General features: G+C 38.2%; 1 protein-coding gene across 3 annotated transcripts in view; it reads right to left on the bottom strand.

The window, feature by feature from the left end:
• Cep85l (centrosomal protein 85 like) overlaps positions 1–20,359 on the bottom strand; it is a 116,425-nt gene that overhangs the window by 72,652 nt on the left and 23,414 nt on the right. For 2 of the 3 annotated variants that reach the window (XM_060373537.1, XM_021651972.2), the window contains 2 exons: positions 11,349–11,507; positions 1,220–2,010 (listed from right to left, as the gene is read on the bottom strand). In XM_060373537.1, the coding sequence (XP_060229520.1) occupies positions 1,220–2,010; positions 11,349–11,507 (950 nt within the window). Of the gene's footprint in view, positions 1–1,219; positions 2,011–11,348; positions 11,508–18,029; positions 18,431–20,359 lie in introns of those variants that run through there. The other variant, XM_060373538.1, reaches the window with a different exon arrangement.

Raw genomic sequence — 20,359 nt, 5'->3', positions numbered from 1 at the left:
AAGAGCCAACACTACTGGTAAACTATATCCTAAACCAAATGAAGGCAGACGGTGTTATTCAACCACAAAGGAAATTTCTTGAGAATATCACTTACCTACCCTCTCTGGATGGTTTAGCACCTTCATGACATTGTGACCCTTCACTACAGTTACTCGTGTTGTGCTGACCCTCAACCATAAAATTATTTTATTGCTTACTTCATAACTAATTTTGCTACTGTTATGAATTATAATGTAAATAACTGTGCTTTTAGATGGTCTTAGGTAACCCCTGTTAAAGAGTTACTCAATCCCATAAAGGGGTTGGAACCCACAGATTAGGAACCATGTTCTCAATCATACAGGAGTTTCCCATTAGCTATGTTTTCCCTCTATCATCTAGGAAGAGTCAAAACTGAGCCTTTTCTCCACAGTGCACAGCATTGGCTGTCCTGGATTCAGAGATCTGCCTGCCTCTGCCTCTCTGCCTCTCTCTCTGCCTCTCTGCCTGCCTCTCTGCCTCTCTCTCTGCCTCTCTGCCTCTCTGCCTGCCTCTCTGCCTCTCCTCTGCCTCTCCTCTGCCTCTCTGCCTCTGCCTCCCAAGTGCTGGGATTAAAGGTGTGCTCCTTTAATTTTTATGTATATGAAGGTTAACAATTATGAAACTAGGAAGGGCTACGATGGAGGTAGAATAAAAAAGAAGGTAGAAGAATATATGTGACATGACAGAAAACAGGGTCTTGTGGGGAACATAATGAACTAGTATGAAACTGGGCTGAAGAGAGGCAGAGGACCAAGAAAAAAATCATGTAGGAAAATCCTATAATAAGATTAACACTTTGTATGCAAATTTAAAAAATAAAACACTAATTTACAAAGAAAAAGAAAAACTACAGGTTCTAAATGTGATATGATCAGAAAAAATCCAAGACCTATTTTTCCAAGTCAGTTTTCTTTTTATGACATCATGTCAGCTATTTCACATTTTAGACTGAAAGTTTTATTTTTATACCTACTTAATGAGAAAGCAAAAGCCACATTAAGTGCATTGCTTAACGTCATTGTGTTAATGTGTCTCAAATGAATCTGTAAGTTTTTCTTATCAATACAATAAGTCAGTTTTCTAGCACTTGTACTTTGAGAGATGGAGAGAGGAACCTGTAGTGGAAGCAGACATAAAGTTGATGCAATACACAAAATATCCACTAGAGGGAAGCAAACACTAGTTTTTGAGCCTTACCTGCATTGGTGTTTCACTTCCTTGTTGAAACTCTTCAGTCTGTGGCTGTTGCCAGGGAGCTAAACTGTAAGAATCCTCTGTGGCTCTGCCTTCCAATGGGTTTGTCCTTAGCTGCTCTGTAAGCCACATCTGAGTCCTCACAGAAGGCTGAATGGGAACTCCACCTACTGCCTGCTGGCCCAGCATTAGATACTTTGGAGACTCAAAGGCCTCTGAGCCTGTCACAATGGGCTTGCTCTCAGGTAAGGCACTGTATGTCATGTCTACGGTCTGTCTCCTAAGAGCAGAGGAAGATGCTCTGACATCCTCTTTGTTGCAGCTCTCAAATTTATACTTGCAGTCCAAAGTTGATGACCGCTTTTTATTTATTTCCTTGTCTTCCAGCTTAAGCATCTCCATACTGTCATGTAAGCAACTAGGCCCAAAGGTCCTTAAGTGGTATGTGAAAGCCTTGCCCTTCCCTGTCTTTTCCAAGCCATTCCTCAGCTCTTCCGTGTATACAATGCCACTCTGGTTGCAGTTATCCGGGGCAGTAAGTCTGGACAAAGATGACCATTTCCGGAGGGGCCTGAAGTCCTTCATGTCTAGTGAGGAGTCCTGGTCCCCTCTACCATGCTCTCCCAGGGTCTGCATGATGCTTGTGCTCCACTTCGAGCCATCTGATGCTGAAGAAGACTCCCTGTGTTTGGAACCTGAAGCAGTGGAGTTAGATGGCATCACATGGGCAGTGGGAAGAGTGAGCAACGATCGACTAGGCTTAAAAGATAATGTGCCACTTGAAGTTGAATGATCTGAAACCAGAAAAAAATGCCAATTCAGTTTCAATCAACACTTTTTTTAATGAGATATCATATAAAATGGAAAATGCCAAGAAAAATCTGAATATCAAGTCCTAATATATATTTGAGGTTCTTCCTCAAAATGAGAACATTGTTAGCACTATTCTCCCATTAAGGTTATCAGAAATAACTCAACATACTTTTGAACATCCCTAATCTCCTGCTTATCTTCTGTCCCCACTGGCTCCCAGTGACCCCTGCCCCAACCACAGTGCTCATCTACTGTCGTGCCTGCATTCTTGATAAGCAAGTGAGTTGCCTTAGGGTTGCTGCTTTAGGGTTCTGGGAGAACGGTAATTTACAGAGCATACAGTCCTCCTAAGTGCTACCTACTGAAGAAGATGCCTCTCCCTCTCCAAATGGACCACTAACTGGCCATAGATCCTTAGAGTAGTGAGATCTCGTGGGTCCTAGTCCCCTATCTACCATTATTTGCCTATAGGACCTGAGCAGGAGAGTTCCTGGGGCCTTCTCCCTCTTTCTGTACCCACCCATGACAGAATGTTGGCAGGCACAATCTTGCACAGGTCTTGTGCTAGGAACCACAACTGCTGTGAGATCAAGCGTTCAATGGTGATGTCATATTCTGAGGAGTGTTCCAATTCATTCCACTCCTTCCTCTGGCTCTCATATTCCTTCCACCCATCTTCTGCAATATTCCCAAGCCTTGAAGTGAGGGATATAGAATTCCTACTTATGGCTGAGCAGATAACAATCCCTTATTCTCAGCACTTGGACCAGTTCTAAGTCTGCAGTTACTGCTACCTACTGCAAAAAAAGAACATCTCCAACCAAAGTTTACAGTAGCACTTAAACTATGGGTACAAACACAATTACTTAGACAACAATTTGATGGACACATCATATCCACTTAGCAGAAAAAAATAGCAGGAACTTCCTTTCCCTCGGGAGCCTATGACCTCTCCAGCCAAAGGAATTTAACTAAGCTGATATTAATAGACGTGGATTCCTTCCAGTGGTGCAGGCCTAAAACCTGATCAGTGAGCATGTGGTTCCCCTATTACTGACTTGCCACTTTTGTACCCAGTGGGCACATTTTGCCCAGCCAGTCAACAGCGTAGCACTTGGGGTCTGCAGTTGAGTAGGCTGTCTAACACTACAGAGCTAAAAAGAGGGAAGGAGGCTTCCAGCCCACTTATAGCTTGATTTTTCTGCATCCTGGAACCGGAGCACATTTAGTGCCACAGTTCTACCAGTGCTGATGAGTGACAAACAGCAAGAGAAAAGGGCTGTGTTCCTCTGGGGGCCTAAGTGGCCTCCTAGACCAACCACTTGAGCCCACCTGTTACTGAGATTTCTGCTGAACACCCTACGGTTTCCAGAGGCTCATTACCTGTTATTTGGTTTACTTTCTGCTTTTTCATGTATGAAACCTAATGGCTGACCCTTCCACCATCACCTCTAGAAAAGGAAGAATCCAGCTTTCACATTTTATTTTACATGAAATTTTAATTTCTTCTCAGGAAACACAATTTTACCACTTGGCCATATTTCTACAAGGTGTTTTTATGATTCTCAAGAGTCTGAAATATCTCAAGAACACTGTTAGAGAAATGTGAATATGACATCAGGCAATGGTCTACCTTCCATGTTCCTGAAGACACTGAAGCCTAATCACCAGGCTGAGCTGCTGCCTTGGGGCTAACAATGTGCTACTTTCCTCTCTGCCTTAAGTAGCTTGGGATTTCTCAATTGCATAAAAGATCAACAACTGATGATAAAAGCCACTTCATCAGATTAAATATTCTTACTATCTTTTGTCTGAGACAGGGTCTCACATAGCACAGGAAGTACTGAACTAGCTATCTAATCAGGGATGATCTTGAACCTCTGATTCTCATGCTTTCCCCTCTCAAGCGCTGGAATTACAGGTATACAACACTCTCTGTCTTTGATGAAATGCTTGGGAGAGAAGCCAGGGCTTCATGAATATTAGGCAAGCCCTTTATCAACTGGTCCTCTTCCTGAGCAACACCCTTGAATTTGTTACTATAAATCTGAATGCAACAAACAGATTGTGTCTATAGAATTGTGTCTATGCCCTTGAAGACAGAAGTTACTTCTAGAAATTCCTTACTAGGAAATCTCAAACCTTAGCATCCAAAATAGTTACCTGGAATATGCTCTGACAGCACTAGAATATGAACAGTCCTAGTAAAAGGCGACCTCGGAAATGCCGCTGAAACAAACATTCTACTGCTCAATCTATGAGAGTTCCACTCACCCGTGGATAGGACTCCACTTCTGAAGTCTTCAAGCTTACATATTCCAAGCTCAACCATGACCAGTATTCAGAGTTTTGGGATAAAATATGACTTACTACAACATTTGGACTTCATTACTGTCAAAACTAAAAACCAAAGGCTGGTCTATTTATACACATATGCACATTCACAACACATACATACAGCACATGAATAGATAGATGATAGATAGATGATAGATAGATGATAGATAGATAGATAGATGATAGATAGATAGATGATAGATAGATAGATAGATAGATAGACAGATAGATAGATAGATGATAGATAGACAGATAGATAGATAGATAGATAGATAGATAGATAGATAGATAGATAAAAGGCCTCAAATATCTACAGCATAAGCATCTTGGGAAACTATTACTTCTGGGGTAAAAGATGTGTCTAAAAACTATTATCTATGTTAACCTTTTAAAAATATTATTTGCCCAGAAATATCTAACTAAAGATAGATGCAATGTAATTTCTAATGTGATTTAACTTACCTAATTGTAGGCACAAATCTCAAATGGAAGTTATTCCAATGTTATCTAGCCCATATCTAAATTACAGCAATATAATCTGAAACTAGCTAAGAAGCAGTCCTTTTGCAAACTAGAAAACAGGGTTTGTAGTACTTAGAAAAACATAAAAGAGCTAGTGACAGACCTTAAGACCAGTTACGGATATCACGATAACATAGCAAAACAAGTGAATTACATTTAAGATAACATTCTGAATTTCCAACAAAATCTCAACTTTCTTTTTCAAAACTTTTTATCTATTATTTTTATCTATGAACACACTGACTCCACCTTCTCTTATATAGAACTTCCCTCTCTGCATCTTTTCTGATCTATTCTTCCTATAACAAAAAGAAATTAAATGAAAAAAATTTCTATCCTAGATCAAAATTATAACAATTCTAAATTTTTAGTTAAAAATGAAACCTCAAATTAAAACATTCTAGTTTACAGTATAGAGCATAATTATTAATCAATATGAACTGTAATAACACTTTAACCACATGGCAATCATTTTCACACACTGTGACTGGTTTTTTCCTTTCACTTTTTTCCTACTATTAAAACAGTGTACTGTAACATATGGGAGGAAACATTTTGTACCACAAGTAATCCCTTCCTCTTTAAAATTAATAGTTCAAAGTATTTTAGGTAAATATTTTATGTGTGCTTTGACCTACAACCATACGCAATTTAAGAATGGGCTTCACAGAGGTCATCGTAACTAAGCACAGAACTCAAAATAGGGATGTTTCTCAATCTGATGTTGCTAGACAGTACTCCATTCCCAGCTCAGGCCTTCTTTCCTCTGCATTCTCTCCAAGCATAGGCATGTAAGGGTTACGAAGACAGGCTGTGGTGTGAGCTGAGGAGAATGTCAGCTCCACCACCTGGAAGCTAGAACCTCTGGACACATTACTAAACTGCTCTAATGTAAGATGATTAAAATTTACCTCAGGATTTCACTGTCACTTTTTTTAATCATATATGAAGTATATTATATTGCAAAAATGTATGGCTTTTCTGTTTAGTTGGTTTTAAGGTAAGATCTAGCTATTAGAGAGAGGGATCTTATTTTAAACATTCTATGAAGCCCATTCTGGTCAGATTTCACAATCCTCCTATCTCAGGCTTCCAAGTACTGACATAGCTATATACTACCACCCCTGGCTTATAGAAGACATTTTTCTTCATGTTCAGACCATGAATGCTGTGATATCTCAAAGCATTAGTAACCCCTTCAGCTACACACTGTGCTCAGACAAGCCTGGGATACAATAAGACCTTGTACAAAAAGACAAGAGAGGTGGAGAGAAGGTGTGTTTTCTTTTTGTCTCCTGAGTGATCTTGTTTGCGTCTTTTCCTGTCTCTTCTTGTGAATAACTTACCAACTGTTACTCAAATATACCAAGCAGTCTCTTGACATCCAATTGAGCTTTCGTTCTATCATTGTTCTATAATTCACATACCATATTGTTCTATCATTCACTTTAGCACATAAACTCCCAGACTATGACCAAGCTGATCGCTCCACCTAGGCTTCACTGCCCTAAGCCTGCCCAGCCAGCACCTACCATCTTCTGACTATAACACAGTTATAGCTCTCATGCAACAGAAATCATGCAACCATCACTCAGTCTTTCATGGAAACCATAAGACATAAAAATTCACTATCAGCTACCACTGGACATCTGCCCTTACCTCCCAGCATTGCTTCACTTATGAGACTGCTTATCTCTTTTACACTTGCCCTCTTCTCCACTGGACCATATATAGACAACAAGGAGAAACAGCTGCTTCAGTTCTGACCCTAGCACTGTATCTGACACAGAAGACACTAAGTAACATCTAAGCAAATCAATGACTGAGCAAACCTTTACCACAGAGAACCCAATATATCACGTGACTCCTCTCACACAGAATGAGCTCTGAATACAAAGTATTAAAGGGCCTATTAGTAGTAAAACAACTAATAAGGATATGACTAAACAGGAGTTCATTTTTATTGGAACTGTTTATTTAGGATAAATGAAATTGATTGGAGAAAATTAACCTCAAAGAAAATTAGCAGAAGAAAATTGGCTAAAAGCAAAACCTTTACTCTACCTGTACCTTTATTATAAGTATGCTTAAAAAATAACCCCAAACTGATTACTAGAAGTAGTACATTACAGTAAGGACAAAGTAGTGCTGTTTTTTGTTTTTTTGTTTTTTTGTTTTTTTTACAAATAAATGAATTACCTGAAAACCCACCTCTAAGAAGCCATGTAATTTGTTTGGGACAGTTCAATGCTTGTTGACTGACTTAACACACCTAGTATTAAAGCAGTGTACCACAGAATCAAAGTTTAAAAACTATAACATGTACTTTTATCTATACTCAAAAATTAAACTGGCATCTTCAACCACAACTGTCTTACAGACAAAGAGAAATAATGGCTGGAATAAGTCAGACCTAAAATAAACTATAATAGGCTAAATCTCTGAATTATAAAACATAGCATAATATTATTTGGATGTGTCACCAACAAATGACCTGAAGATAGCTTATTAAAATATTTTATAGACTGTTTTATCTGAATTTTTAAAATAAGCTCAGATTACATTTGCTAACACTTAAAAATGTATATTGTTAAGAAATTAATATTATGATATGCCATGGGAAGAACCCCTGAAGTAGAGGCTATAGTACAAAGCTTTTGAATAGGAGAGGAGCTAAATAATCTGGAGGTTGTTCTCTACTCTTCAGAAATATATGATTAAAAGTGTAGATTAGCCATCAGATTACGCAACGGTCAGACACCACCTAATGTGTGCAAAACCCTAGGTCAACCACCAGTGCTTAAAAAAGAGAAAGAAAGAAAAGAAGGAAGGAAGGAAGGAAGGAAGGAAGGAAGGAAGGAAGGAAGGAAGGAAGGAAGGAAGGAGAGAGAGAGAAAGAAAGAAAGAAAGAAAGAAAGAAAGAAAGAAAGAAAGAAAGAAAGAAAGAGAAAAGAAAAACTAGGTAAGCAAGCACAGACTAATTTTATAAATTAAAAAATAAAAAAAAAAGGCTTCTGGTTAATCAGTGGCAATTACAGAACCAAGGATTGAGTGTGTAAAGCACATATATCACACTCATATGACACCTTAATTAACCAATCCAAAAGATAGTGTACTTTAAAGTTCCCATTATATTGTAAATATAGATCTATTAAACTGTGTTCTAACATGAGGCTAGCCACAGCATTCAGCAATTCTCCATACTAGTTATTTTTACACTAAAAATATATTCCATAGCCCTTTACACTAAAAAGATATTCCATGAAGCAAAACTGACAACGAAAAAGAACATTTATAAACCTTTGGACTTGGGGTCATTTACCAAAGAACACAGGAGATAACAACACAGTTATAGCTCTCATGCAACAGAAATCATGAAAGGCATAACAAAAATTCAGAAGAAGGAATATACACTAAGAATCAATTATTACATCAAATAAGACAGTAGCCTTTCCTACAAAGTAATTACTGTTAGGCAACTTATAAAAGAGTTTATTTGTGCTTATGGTTCTAGAGGGATAAAAGTCCAAAATGGCAAAGCAGAGGCACAGTGGCTGAAGCAGAAAGCTGAACGCTCACATCTTAAACCACAGGCACAAGCAGTGAGCATGAACTGGAAATCGCTCATGGCTTTGAAACATCAAAGCCTACCCCTGGCGACACACTTCCTCCCGTGAGGCCACACCTCCTAAATCTACCCAAGCAGCGAGCCACCAACCAGAGACCAAGTATTGGAACATCTGAGCCTATGGGGGGGGGCGTTCTCACTAAACTACAGTAAAATTCATCATTCAAGCCACGATTCTGATTCATTTTCCACAGAAATATCCAGCTTCTATCCATATTCAGTCTTCTATAGTTTTATTTCGTTCTTAGTCACAATTCTTCATACTCCTTATCCTTTCCTAAAATTTCTGCCCAACTTGCCCTGTCTTCACATTTTGATAGTTTCACCCACATGAAATAATAAAATAACACTATCTTCTAGGAGAGTAGTTCTCAATTTGAAGATAAGGGCCCCTTTGGGGTCACATGTTAGATTTCCTGCGTACCATATCAATATAAGTATCTGATATGCAAGGTATCTAATATGTGATTCATAACAGTAGCAAAATTATAGTTACAAAGTAGCTTAAAAGTGAAAACACAAACTAATAGAAATTTTAAATCATTATCATTAGGTAAATCCAAGCACTTCGGGAAACCATGAAAACTACAGTCTTCTCAGAAGGGTTTTCAGCTGTTCTCTAGACACTGTCATGAGGAGGACAGCATCCCAGTATTCACAGGTCCTGGGATACACAATAGATATTTTTAAGGTTCCCTTCACTAAACTGAGTAAAGAAGGCTTCCAACTGGGCAGTTCTATAGTTTCCTGATTAATATGATATCCTTTTGAGCTAAAAGAATTCACTATACAGTTATTCAGCTTTTAAGTCAAAGCTTCACAAGCTACAGAATTTTTCTCTGGATCTCAAGTAACTATCTATCTTAGAAGGCATTACACTGGAACCTCTAAAATGAAGGAAGAAAACAATTGCTAAAAGCACAAACTTTAAAATAACCCTAAGAAAACAGAGAATCCACTCTGCAACTTCTAAATCCCTGGTCCATTTTCTTATCCACATCAGTATGTTTATTATAACTTTTATTAGTTTATTAGTCTTATTAAAGTTTATTAGTGAAGACAAGTAACCAAAAATATTGTTTAAAGCTTTGAGCACAGTGGCCCTGCTTTATTTTTTAAATTAAATTTAATCCAAACTACTCACTCTCTAGAACTTTTTTATAACTTTCTGTTCAACCTCATAAACTGTATAGAGTGTCATGGATTGAACTGTGTCTGTTATCATACTTACAATAGAATAAAATTGTTCTCTCTCTCTCTCTCTCTCTCTCTCTCTCTCTCACTTGTCTATCTGTGCCCCTTCACCTGCCCCATAAGCCCGTAAATATGAGTTCAATTGAAAATCAGTCTTTTGCAGATAAAATCAAAATTAATATATCAGTCAGACAGGATTAGTTAGAAACAAATGTCATTGACTGGTATTTTCAAATGTAATCTACCTTATAAGGAAAAGAAAGATAAAGATCTGAAGACAAAGGGGTCATGAAAAGGAGACAAATAACAGGAAAGGATGCCATAGGTTGCCAGAAAAAGCCATGCCTTTCCCCTAAGGCCTTTGAAGGAAAGGGATTTTCAACATCCTCATTTAGACTGTCTCTAAACCCTTCAAGGAGATAAAGGTGAACCTTCCCTTCTGGTTTGCATAAAAATAGACTGTAGAAGGGACTTCACAACAGCAGCCTTGCAAACCTGGAACTGCAGTACCCAAGCCTTTCCAAAGACTGTGTGGATCTTCTAGATTGCTCTCATATGCTAATTTAGTGTGTGGCTGCTTGGGCCTGCTAACAAATTTAACAAATGAGGATGAGGGTAAAAAGTTTTACTGTGTAGCCTCTGGATGCCTGGAACTCACAGATATCTGCCTGCCTGTATCTCCCAAACCCTAAAATTAAAGATATGGGCCACCATGCCCAGATGCTAATAATTATTTAAATTACTAATCTGTTAATTCCCAAAATTTTCATATCATGTTTCTTCTTATCTTTCCTGTCTGTGTGTCTGTCTGTCTGTCTCTCTTTCTCCAGGACCCAGGTCTTCCTTCTTCAGTTAAACTATACTGAAAATAACCTCAAAAATCTGACTCCCTCAGAGTTGTGTCTCCTAGGTAATTAAAAATTCCTCTAAGGCTACAATGAAGATTAACTGTCAAAGTGAGATTGTGGTGCATGCAAATGGCAATGATCCCCATAGGCTCTAATGTTTGAACACTTGGTCCCTACTCGGTAGGACTGGGAGGTATGGTCTTGTTAGAGGAAGGGGAGTGAGTCACTGGAGCAGGCTTGAGGTGTCAAAAAATTCTCATCCTTCCCAGTGTGCTCTCTGCCTCCTATTTACAGCTCAAGGTGTGAGCTCTCAGCTGGTGTGCTAGCAGCTTATCTCCCATTAACTTACTCCCCCTTCATAGATACTAACCCCCTGGAACTGTAAGCCCCTAACTCTTTCTTTTAGAAACTGCCTTGGTCATGGTGTCTTATCATAGCAACAGAAAGTAACTACTATGGCAACAAGTGGCAATACAAGTTCACCAACTATAAGGTTGAACAGTAATAACAGGGAAGGGTGCTCATTTGTGGGGACGAGGAATATACAGGGAGTCATTTTAATATTCAATAAACTTTACTGGTGCTCTGAAAATGCACATAAAAATGAAAATCTTTGAATGCAGGAGGAAATGGAATATAAACAGAGAATTTTTAATTTGATATTTAATAGGGAGCAACACTGAATACTACTAACAACCCAAATATTACTTTATAATCTTTAGAATCATCTCTTGAATAATCTCAGTTCATACCATTCTCCATTACCTTACTTTCCTCTGCATTAGCTTACCTTCCACACTATCAGAACAGGAAGTGCCAATGCCAGTATCTCCACTGTCCGATGTTATACTGTGCCTTCTAATATGGTTATTTCGATGGTTGGATGGAACAGTTGTGGCCTGCCACAATGATTCATTACCAGGTAACCATGCTGATGAATAATCTGAGCCTATAAGAAAAAAAAATTACACAATTAAGACATGTAGTATCTGTGAGAAGGCAAGGAAAAGTTTTTTTTTTTTAACATTATTGAAAATATACATAGAACTTAAGTTATTTGCTGCCTGAAATAAAAATAACCAACAAGGTCAAAATTCAACAAATAAACTACATATCCCAGGGTTGACAAATGAATGAAAACTCTGCCATTCTGACTGCAGAGCTGTTTTCCACTTCTAGTTACTGAACTGCTAAAGATGGGCTGCTGTTTAAGATTGTAATATAAGGAAGGAAATGATGGCATACACCTATAATCCCAGAAGGCAGAGGAATCAGATCTTATGGATCTTTGTGAGTTCAAAGCCACCTTAGTCTACATAGTAAGTCCAGGAAAAGCGGAAATGCCTAGTAAGACCCTGTCTCAAAAAAACAAAAATAAGTTCAATGTCTGCAGGAACTACATTAGACCTTACCTCAAAGATAGGAGAAAACAAAACAAACACACACACATACACACACAAAAAAAAAAAAATCAGAAGTCAGGTATGATGCACGCACCTTTAAGCCCAGTACTCAAGGAGGCAAAAGCAGGAGGATCTTTGTGAGTTTGTTTTTTTTTTTTTTTCATTTTTTTTTATTTTATTTTTATCAGTTACATTTTATTAACTCTGTATCCCAGCCATGTCCCGATCCCTCATTCCCTCCCAGTCCCTCCCTCCCTCCTTCCCGATCTTTGTGAGTTTGATCCTCAGGTCTACAGACTGATTCCAGGACAGCCAGGGCTACACACAGAGAAACCCTGTCTTGAAAAAACAAATGATAGATAGATAGATAGATAGATAGATAGATAGATAGATAGCAAGAGAGAGAGATAATAGATAAAAATAAGAATGAAAAATCCTGTCTGGCCGAACATCCTGGTGTACAACTATAATCCCAGCACCTGGGACATGCAGACAGGGAGACTAAGAGCAAGAATAGCTTCAACTACACGTGAGGTAAGGCCACCTGGACGATAGGGTCTCAAAAAAAGGGAAAAAAATAGAAAGCTAAATCCATCTTCAAATGTTAACAGTCTGCCCTAGAATATTTCAGTCAGCCACCTCTGATTATACACACAGACCTGAGCTATGAGCTAGACATGAGGAAAAGTCTAGTTGAATCCTATTTACATGACCAAAAGAAATTGAATGTGCTCATCATGAAGGATGTTTTTAAAGAAAGTTTCTACTATAAGCTAGACACTTAAACTATTTCATTTTTTTTAAAAGAACTTAATGTTTTTTAATTTCTTTTGCTAAATCATTTACTAAAGCTTTCTTTAAAATTTTCAAATAAAAACACCACACACAAAATTAACCCAATCCAAAGTCTACGTATCTCAATGAACATATATACAATTAGAATAGCCATTCCAAAGCTGCGCAACATCAGTCACACTGGATTTTACACTTTCAATATTGATTATATTTGTATGTACATACTCAGTACCAAAAAAAAAAAAAACAGTAACAAAAAAAAGCCTTATGACAGAATTAGAACAAGAAAACAATTAGCTTTTGCTAAAATTTTAGAATAGTAAAACAGTCTCAAAAATTCAACTGATTCATAATAAATGACTCAGCCTGTTCATTCATTTCTCTATTTGGATGAAAGACATGCTCATCCTAGAATATATAACAGCAAGCCAAGATGTTTACAATATAGTAATTCCTAAAAGCTTTACTAAGGGTTTTTTTTTTGTTGTTGTTGTTGTTGTTGTTGTTGTTGTTTTAGGATTAGAAAAGACAAGTCTTTTAAATTTCTTTTTCCACAGTAAAACAGTCTCAATTTAACTATATGGTAGATAAATCTTAGAGAATGTCAATTGTGAGTCATGGTTACTTTATATGTGGACTTGACTGTGTCACTGGGCCATGGGGTGCTTATACATTTGGACAAATATTTCTTAAGTTTTATGGTACTTACTTAGAGAAAGAAAATTTAAGAGTGCACGTGTCCATGCACCACGTACCACAATGCACATGTGTAGGTCAGAGGTCAATAGCAGGGATTGTTTTCTCCTTTTGCCATGTGGGTCGGGAAATCACAGTGAAGTCATCAGGCTTACCTGAAAGTGCCTTTACCTAGTGAACCAGCTCACTGGCCCCCTGGACAAATATTTCTGCAAGATAATCCTTGGTTTGGGATAACATTTACATTGGCAGACATGGTGAAAGACTGTTGTCCTCAATGTGGTCAGACCTTATCCAATCAGTAAAAGGCATGAACGGACAAAAAGCTTAATTGGAGATTTTTTTCTTTTTTCTTTTAATGCCTGTTGAACCCTGAACTAAAACACTGGCTTTTCCTGTATTTGGACTTAAACTGGAGCATAGGTTCTTCCTGGGTGTTGAGCCTTCTGGCCAAGACTAGAACAATACTCTCAGCAAGTTTAATCTCCTGCTTGCCAACTCACCAGATGTGGGGTCTTTGTCAGCATACATCTAAGCCAGTCCCTAGAATCATCTCCTACTGGACTTGTTTCTTAGGAAAACACTAATACAGTATTGGGAGAACTAGGGGAACTCATGAGAACAATGACCAGCATCTACACTGTCCCACACTGTACTTCAGTATCACCTGTTCAACACATTCCCAGAGCAAATGAGTGCAAACTCAATACCTGGGATCTAACACATACTCGTAATACATCTAAAATCTACAACAACAGTCTAAAACATCCTGCCCTCACTTCTAGAAACTCTGTCTCTGAATCGCAAGATAATACAGATGTTCCTTGAACTTAAAATGGGTTGTATCCTGATAAGCCCATCATGAATTCGAAATGCCAAAATTTATGGACGAATTTCAACATTCCTGCCAAGTAGCCATGCTCTGTGGCAGCATATACTGTACAGTATCACTGTGTACCCTTCTGAGTAGACAGCCATGCTCGGTGGCACCATAGACTATAGAGTGTATGCCCTTCTGAGCAGACAAGCAGCCATGTTCAGTAGCACCATAAACTATGGACTATGTGCCCTTGTAAGCAGACAGCTGACTGAGCTTCAGCTACAAGTAGTATGTCACTAGTACAGGGAAAGATGAACTTGGAAGGAAGTCCTACTACGTAAGCACCATTCTTGCGGCAGGTCTAGCCATCACATTTTAGGGAGTTAATGTATGGACTATGGCCCCTCCTGAATTAGCTGCTCAGAGAAATAGTTTCAGAATTTTCTCTGAGGCCTGCATCTTTATACACTGTACTTTTGACTTGCATTCAAGTACACAAAAACAGGCCACTAGGAAATGAGTAAAGTTGTCAATTGCTACCTAAAAGCAGTATAGAGTGTAAACAAACTTCAATGCCCCCTCAAAAAACAAAAATCAGATAAAAAGAAATATAAATCTAAGAAATACACAGATGGATGAAAAATTATGGTTAAATAATCTAAGCTCACTTATATAATTAATGTGAAATTCAAAAGACAGTCTAGTCAAGATAATGGAACAAAGAACAATATACTACCATATACTCCTAAAGATGGTGCTAATATGTGCATTGAAAGAAAGAAAGAAAGAAAGAAAGAAAGAGGGAGAGAGAAAGAGAAAGAGAAAGAAAGAAAGAAGGAAGGAAGGAAGGAAGGAAGGAAGGAAGGAACGAAGGAAGGAAGGAGAAACTTGAAATTGGGCATGGTATAATCCTAGCATCTTGCCAGTCTGAGGCAGGAGGATCAGAAGACATGTTTGCAAGTTCCAGTCCAGCCTGGGCTACACAGGAAACCCTATCTACACCCCCAACCTTGACCCCACCCTCACCGCCAAAAAAAGAATACACCTCTAGGCAAAAAACAGCTCCTTAAAAAGTATTTCCAATGAAAGAAGGGGTGAAAGGGCGAGAACTCTGCCTACTGACCAGATGACTTAACAAGAAGAGGTGCTTGCCAGCATACCTGACCACCTGAATTTGATCCCCCAGAACCCACATGGTGGGAGGAGAGAACCAACTCTCATAAGCTATCACTTGCCTTCCACATCTGAACTGTGGTTGTAATCACACGCATACAAATGCATATGCAGGAATGTTAATAAGAATCTACACTGCCTACACTATCAATTTACACAGGATGAATTGACAAAAAGAAAATTTGCGACCTCCGATTTCAAGCTGTCTCTAGGAATTCTCTGAACTCAAAACTCACATGAAACCAGTCACCAGACCATGTACCTATTCCTCTAAGCAGTAGGACTGACTGAGCAAGGCTCACTGGTCCCCATCCTTACTTCAGTCTGGCTTTAGAATCAAATGAAGAAAACTAAAGGACTGGAACAAAACACTGCTGGGAATTTTCTCTAGAAGTCAAGATTGCTGGTGACAGCTCTAACTGTCATGCTTTTATTTTATTTTTAATTACTACAGTTTTATTTAGATAATTAGAAAAATGCCTTATATCCTAAAAATGTAGGTGCTAAAGTCTTAGGATATTCTCTCACAGAATGGGAATAAAACCTTATTTATGGGCCTCTTCTCAAATAATAGATATATCCTAAAATTAATCAAACTGTTAAAATTCAAGTGTTTAGAAATACAAAATTGGTGAAATGCTGTTTTTAGGACATGGCACCGTCATTTCATTGTTAATCAAAGCAGCTATGGTTAACTGTAGAAAACCAAGCCAATCACCAATTCTAGCACAGATGGTGGAAAGGGGTTCATGAGGCTCCACCCTTATCTGACAGCTGAGAGCTATTGGCAGTTGATGGCTGCTGAAGGATGAGAAGAAATTTTTCTTTGGGATGTGGACACTTGCAGAGTGCCTATGTGAAGGCAAGTAGCACTAACTGGACTCACTGGATTATAAAACAAAAAACGATGACATGAAGGTGGGAAAGGCACATGTTGGGGAGTATTGGGTACAAGTAGGGTGGAGGAGTTGGTGGTAGAAATGTTCAAGATACATTTTATAAATGTATGATATTGTTAAAAATACAACATTGTACATAAATACACACAAAATAACCTGTAAACAAAAATGGATAGCATTAGTGTCTGAGGAGATGGCTCAGTCTGTAAAGTACTTGCAGCACACAGGACCTGAGCTCAAATCTCAGCACTCACACAAAAGCCAGATGCAAGCCACACCTGTAAGCTTCAGCACTGGAGAAACAGAGACAAGAGGATCACTGGGGCTTGCTGACTCCTCCATCCCAAAGGCAGAAGCTCTGCTTTAGGGATATAAAAATCTAATGACCCTACATTCTAGAATAGAAGAACTTCTGTTTTATTTTTCAGTATTAACTTTAACTCCTGGGGATGTCTGAGGATAAGACAAAAAAAAAAAAAATTCTCACAGTGGAAATACAGAAAAATGGGCATCAGATGAAGAGTCACCTACTGTATTTTATTCTCTGGAGTTTGATCAGAATTAAATGCATTAGCACCAAGTCTTACATAATGTATGTACCTGTAACTGCACATAGGATAACAATAAATTTTCTCCTCAACTGATGACAACACCACACCACAAAAATACAAACACAGCACATGATAAAGCAAATATAAAAGTTAACATTAAAAGCTGGATGTGTAGCATAAATCATAAATATAAATTACAGTGTTGGAGGGATACATGTCGCATTAGCCCATGCTGGTCTGAAAGTCACTATGCAGCTAAGAATGTCCTTGAGCTCTTAGAATTATATATATATATATATATGTATTAGAGTTTATTCACTTTGTATTCCACTGTAACTTCCTCCCTCATTCCCTCCCAATCCCATCCTCCCTCCCTCATATCCTCCCATGTCCCTCAAGTCCACTGATAGGGAGGTCCTGACCCTAGCTTATCAGGTCTCGTCAAGACTGGCTGCAATGTCCTCCTCTGTGACCTGGTAAGGTTGCTCCCCCAGTCCTCCTGCCTCCACCTCCACTACAGTAATTTTCAAAATACAAGTTGCTAGCCATTGATGGGTCTTAAAAATCAACTCAGATACCAGTATTTTTAAACAAAATGAAAACAATTAAAGTACACTGGACCTATACCACATAAAAATCTTAATTTTAACAACTCTGAATTGAAAAAAAAATGCTTTGTCACAAGGTTCAGACAGTAGCCTTCAATTCCCTTAACTCTCCTCATTCATCCACAGAAGTCAAGGTATGCGCATAGTTCCAAGAAGGAGCCTCTGGAGTAGTTCATCAGCCAAGCAGTCTGAAACACACGGTATTTCTGAAGAGTACCTGCACTACACCTACCCACCCCACCCGTCACAAATCACACTTTGCAAGCAGATAGCTGTGGTCAGTCCCAGGCGGCTCTGCTCCTAGGAGAGTAGCCATCAAGCCAGCCGCTACCCCTCCATCAAGCTATGTCTTTTAGAATCAAGTGTGCTTGTGCCGCTCTCCTGCTGACAGAGTCTATGGTTCCTGAGAGCACAGCAAGCGAAACTCAACCTCATGTTTAAAGATTCTTCACCAACTAGAAACCTCATTCCCTAACCTCCCTCACTATCTAGCTCCCCAACACACCAAACAGTGAAATACACTTACCTCTTCCCAACAGAGCTGATTCTATTCTGTAACTCCAACTGCTTCCCTTCAACTTTTTAAAAGACTTAATTGCTCTTCCTTCCTAGTTCTTCCATTAGCATGAAATAACTACTGCCTTGCTTGTTTCCAAGCCATGGTTTAAATTCTATAACACAGCATTTACTCAAGTGTATTAACCCATACCTATGACTTTCTTCTGCTTCACCAAACTGGAAAGTGAATGACAAACTTTTTATCTAAGTGTTCCCAACTAGCCAGAGACCTGTGTGCTCAGGCAGAATGTCAACAAATGAAGTCATTGTAAGCATTGGATATCCAATAAATGTTCACTGATAAAATTAGAATTTGGAAGCCTTGCAATTAGACCTACAAAAATATCCTATCCCTTTAGAAAAAGGATTAAAACACAAACTTTGTTAGGAAGTTCTGTTTATTTTAAAATCCAAGCTATTTTAAACTATCCCGTAACTCAGTATGCATTTACATAGCTATTTAAAAACCAGTAAATATTTACCAAAGTAGCTTTTAAAATATAATTTTAAATAGTTAAAGAGCTGATGGTCAAAATTCTTAAGAATTATGAGAAAGTGGTCTCGAATAGGTCAAAAGACATAAAAAGTCTCTCACACACACAAAAAAGCATTAAGCTATATAGAAAAACATTCTTACTATAGGAGAGGGAAACAAAGTTTTCCTTAAGGGTGTGGATACTGGCAGGTCAACCCTGCTACAGTGGAGAGCCCACACCCAAACAGGCACACAAACAGGGCTCAGTGGACTACTTTTAAAAAGAAAAAAGAGGACCGAAGTTGGGAGGGGAAGTGTGTGTGTGTGTGTGTGTGTGTGTGTGTGTGTGTATGAGAGAGAGAGAGAGAGAGAGAGAGAATGAAGGGGGGAGTAAGGGGCTGGATATGGCAGAAGTTAAAGAAACAACTGGTGAATATGATCAAAACATATTATGTGAAATTTGTAAAGAATTAATGTAAAATGTATTTTAAAAATATTCATGAGGGCTTAAGAATTAAAAGCACTTGTTCTTGCAGAAGACCTAAGTTCATTTCCCAGCACCCATGTCAGTCTGCTCAGTTTCTTCTACCTCCAGTTCCAGAGAAAATCCCGTGCTTCTAGCCTCCTCAGAAACTTGCACTCACATGCATGTGTGTGCACACACCACACACACCACACACACACACAACTTTAAAACTGTCAGAAAAAAAAAAAAAAGGCAAAGAGGGGAGGGTCATTAAGAAACTGTGTTCCTCCAATCACAAAGAAGTCAAAAGATCAGTGCAGATGATGAACTGTGAATGGAGGTCAAATTCTAGGTCAGAGAAAAGTAAGAACTAATACTAAAACAAGCTCAGTTCCAGAATGGGAATTAAAGTAGTCCTTGAAGATAGCTCTCCACTACATTAAAATAAAGCTAACAGCATTCAATTATAAGTGGTCTGTTCAAATAACACATTAGCTAGTCAGAATGTGACTACATTAAAACCTAGTTATCTGTAAGTTAATTGGCCTTCTTACATGTAAAGATTTTAAACTAATCAGTAACTAGTTGATGTGGCTTTCTAAATATGAAAGGGGGAAGAGGACTGAGAAAGGTGACATGTCGATCAAAGGTACAAAGTTTCAGATAAACTGGAATAGTAGCATTAGTGAATTTTTGTTCTTTATGGTGATGAGTTAATAACAATGTATTATATACCTCAAAACATGCTAAAATATAAATGAAAAAGCTAAAAGGTCCTTTTCACTAAATATTGCAAATAATTTTTAAAACATGACCAATAACAGTTTTGCAAACAGATTCTTTGAACATGATTATGAATTTCTTTATTTTCAATTGTACTATTAAAGCCTTAAAGTTAAGGCTTAGGCTGTTGTTAAAATAGCTCTATTTAAAAATAAATACGTAGTTCACATTTCATAAAGAAATTATGAACTCAAACAAATAGCTCTTCATCAAGTTTTCTTAGAAGAAGAAATCAAAAGGTTAGAGTAGCTACCAACACAGACAAGATTAACTCACCCCTGAAAACATTACCTGCCTATTGGTATCAAGGTATGGATGGAAGACCTTACCTTCTGGTTATGTGGAAACAAGTATTTTGACAGCCATGCAGACTCAGAACCATGAACTGTTCTCATTAGCCTCTGTTTCTATCAGGAACTAGAAAACTGAGGTATACTGGAAATCCCTGAGACATTGTTAATGTGTGCATACACACAACAATGGTGACCCAGGGGCTTGTCCTTGTCTTAGACTCTAACTATTTCACAGCATCACCCCATGAGGAAAGCGTTCTTTAAGAGACCAAGCTATGTCT

Source organism: Meriones unguiculatus, chromosome 20, assembly GCF_030254825.1.
Source record: "Meriones unguiculatus strain TT.TT164.6M chromosome 20, Bangor_MerUng_6.1, whole genome shotgun sequence".
NCBI lineage: Eukaryota > Metazoa > Chordata > Mammalia > Rodentia > Muridae > Meriones > Meriones unguiculatus.
This window is presented reverse-complemented; position numbering and strand designations above follow the sequence as displayed.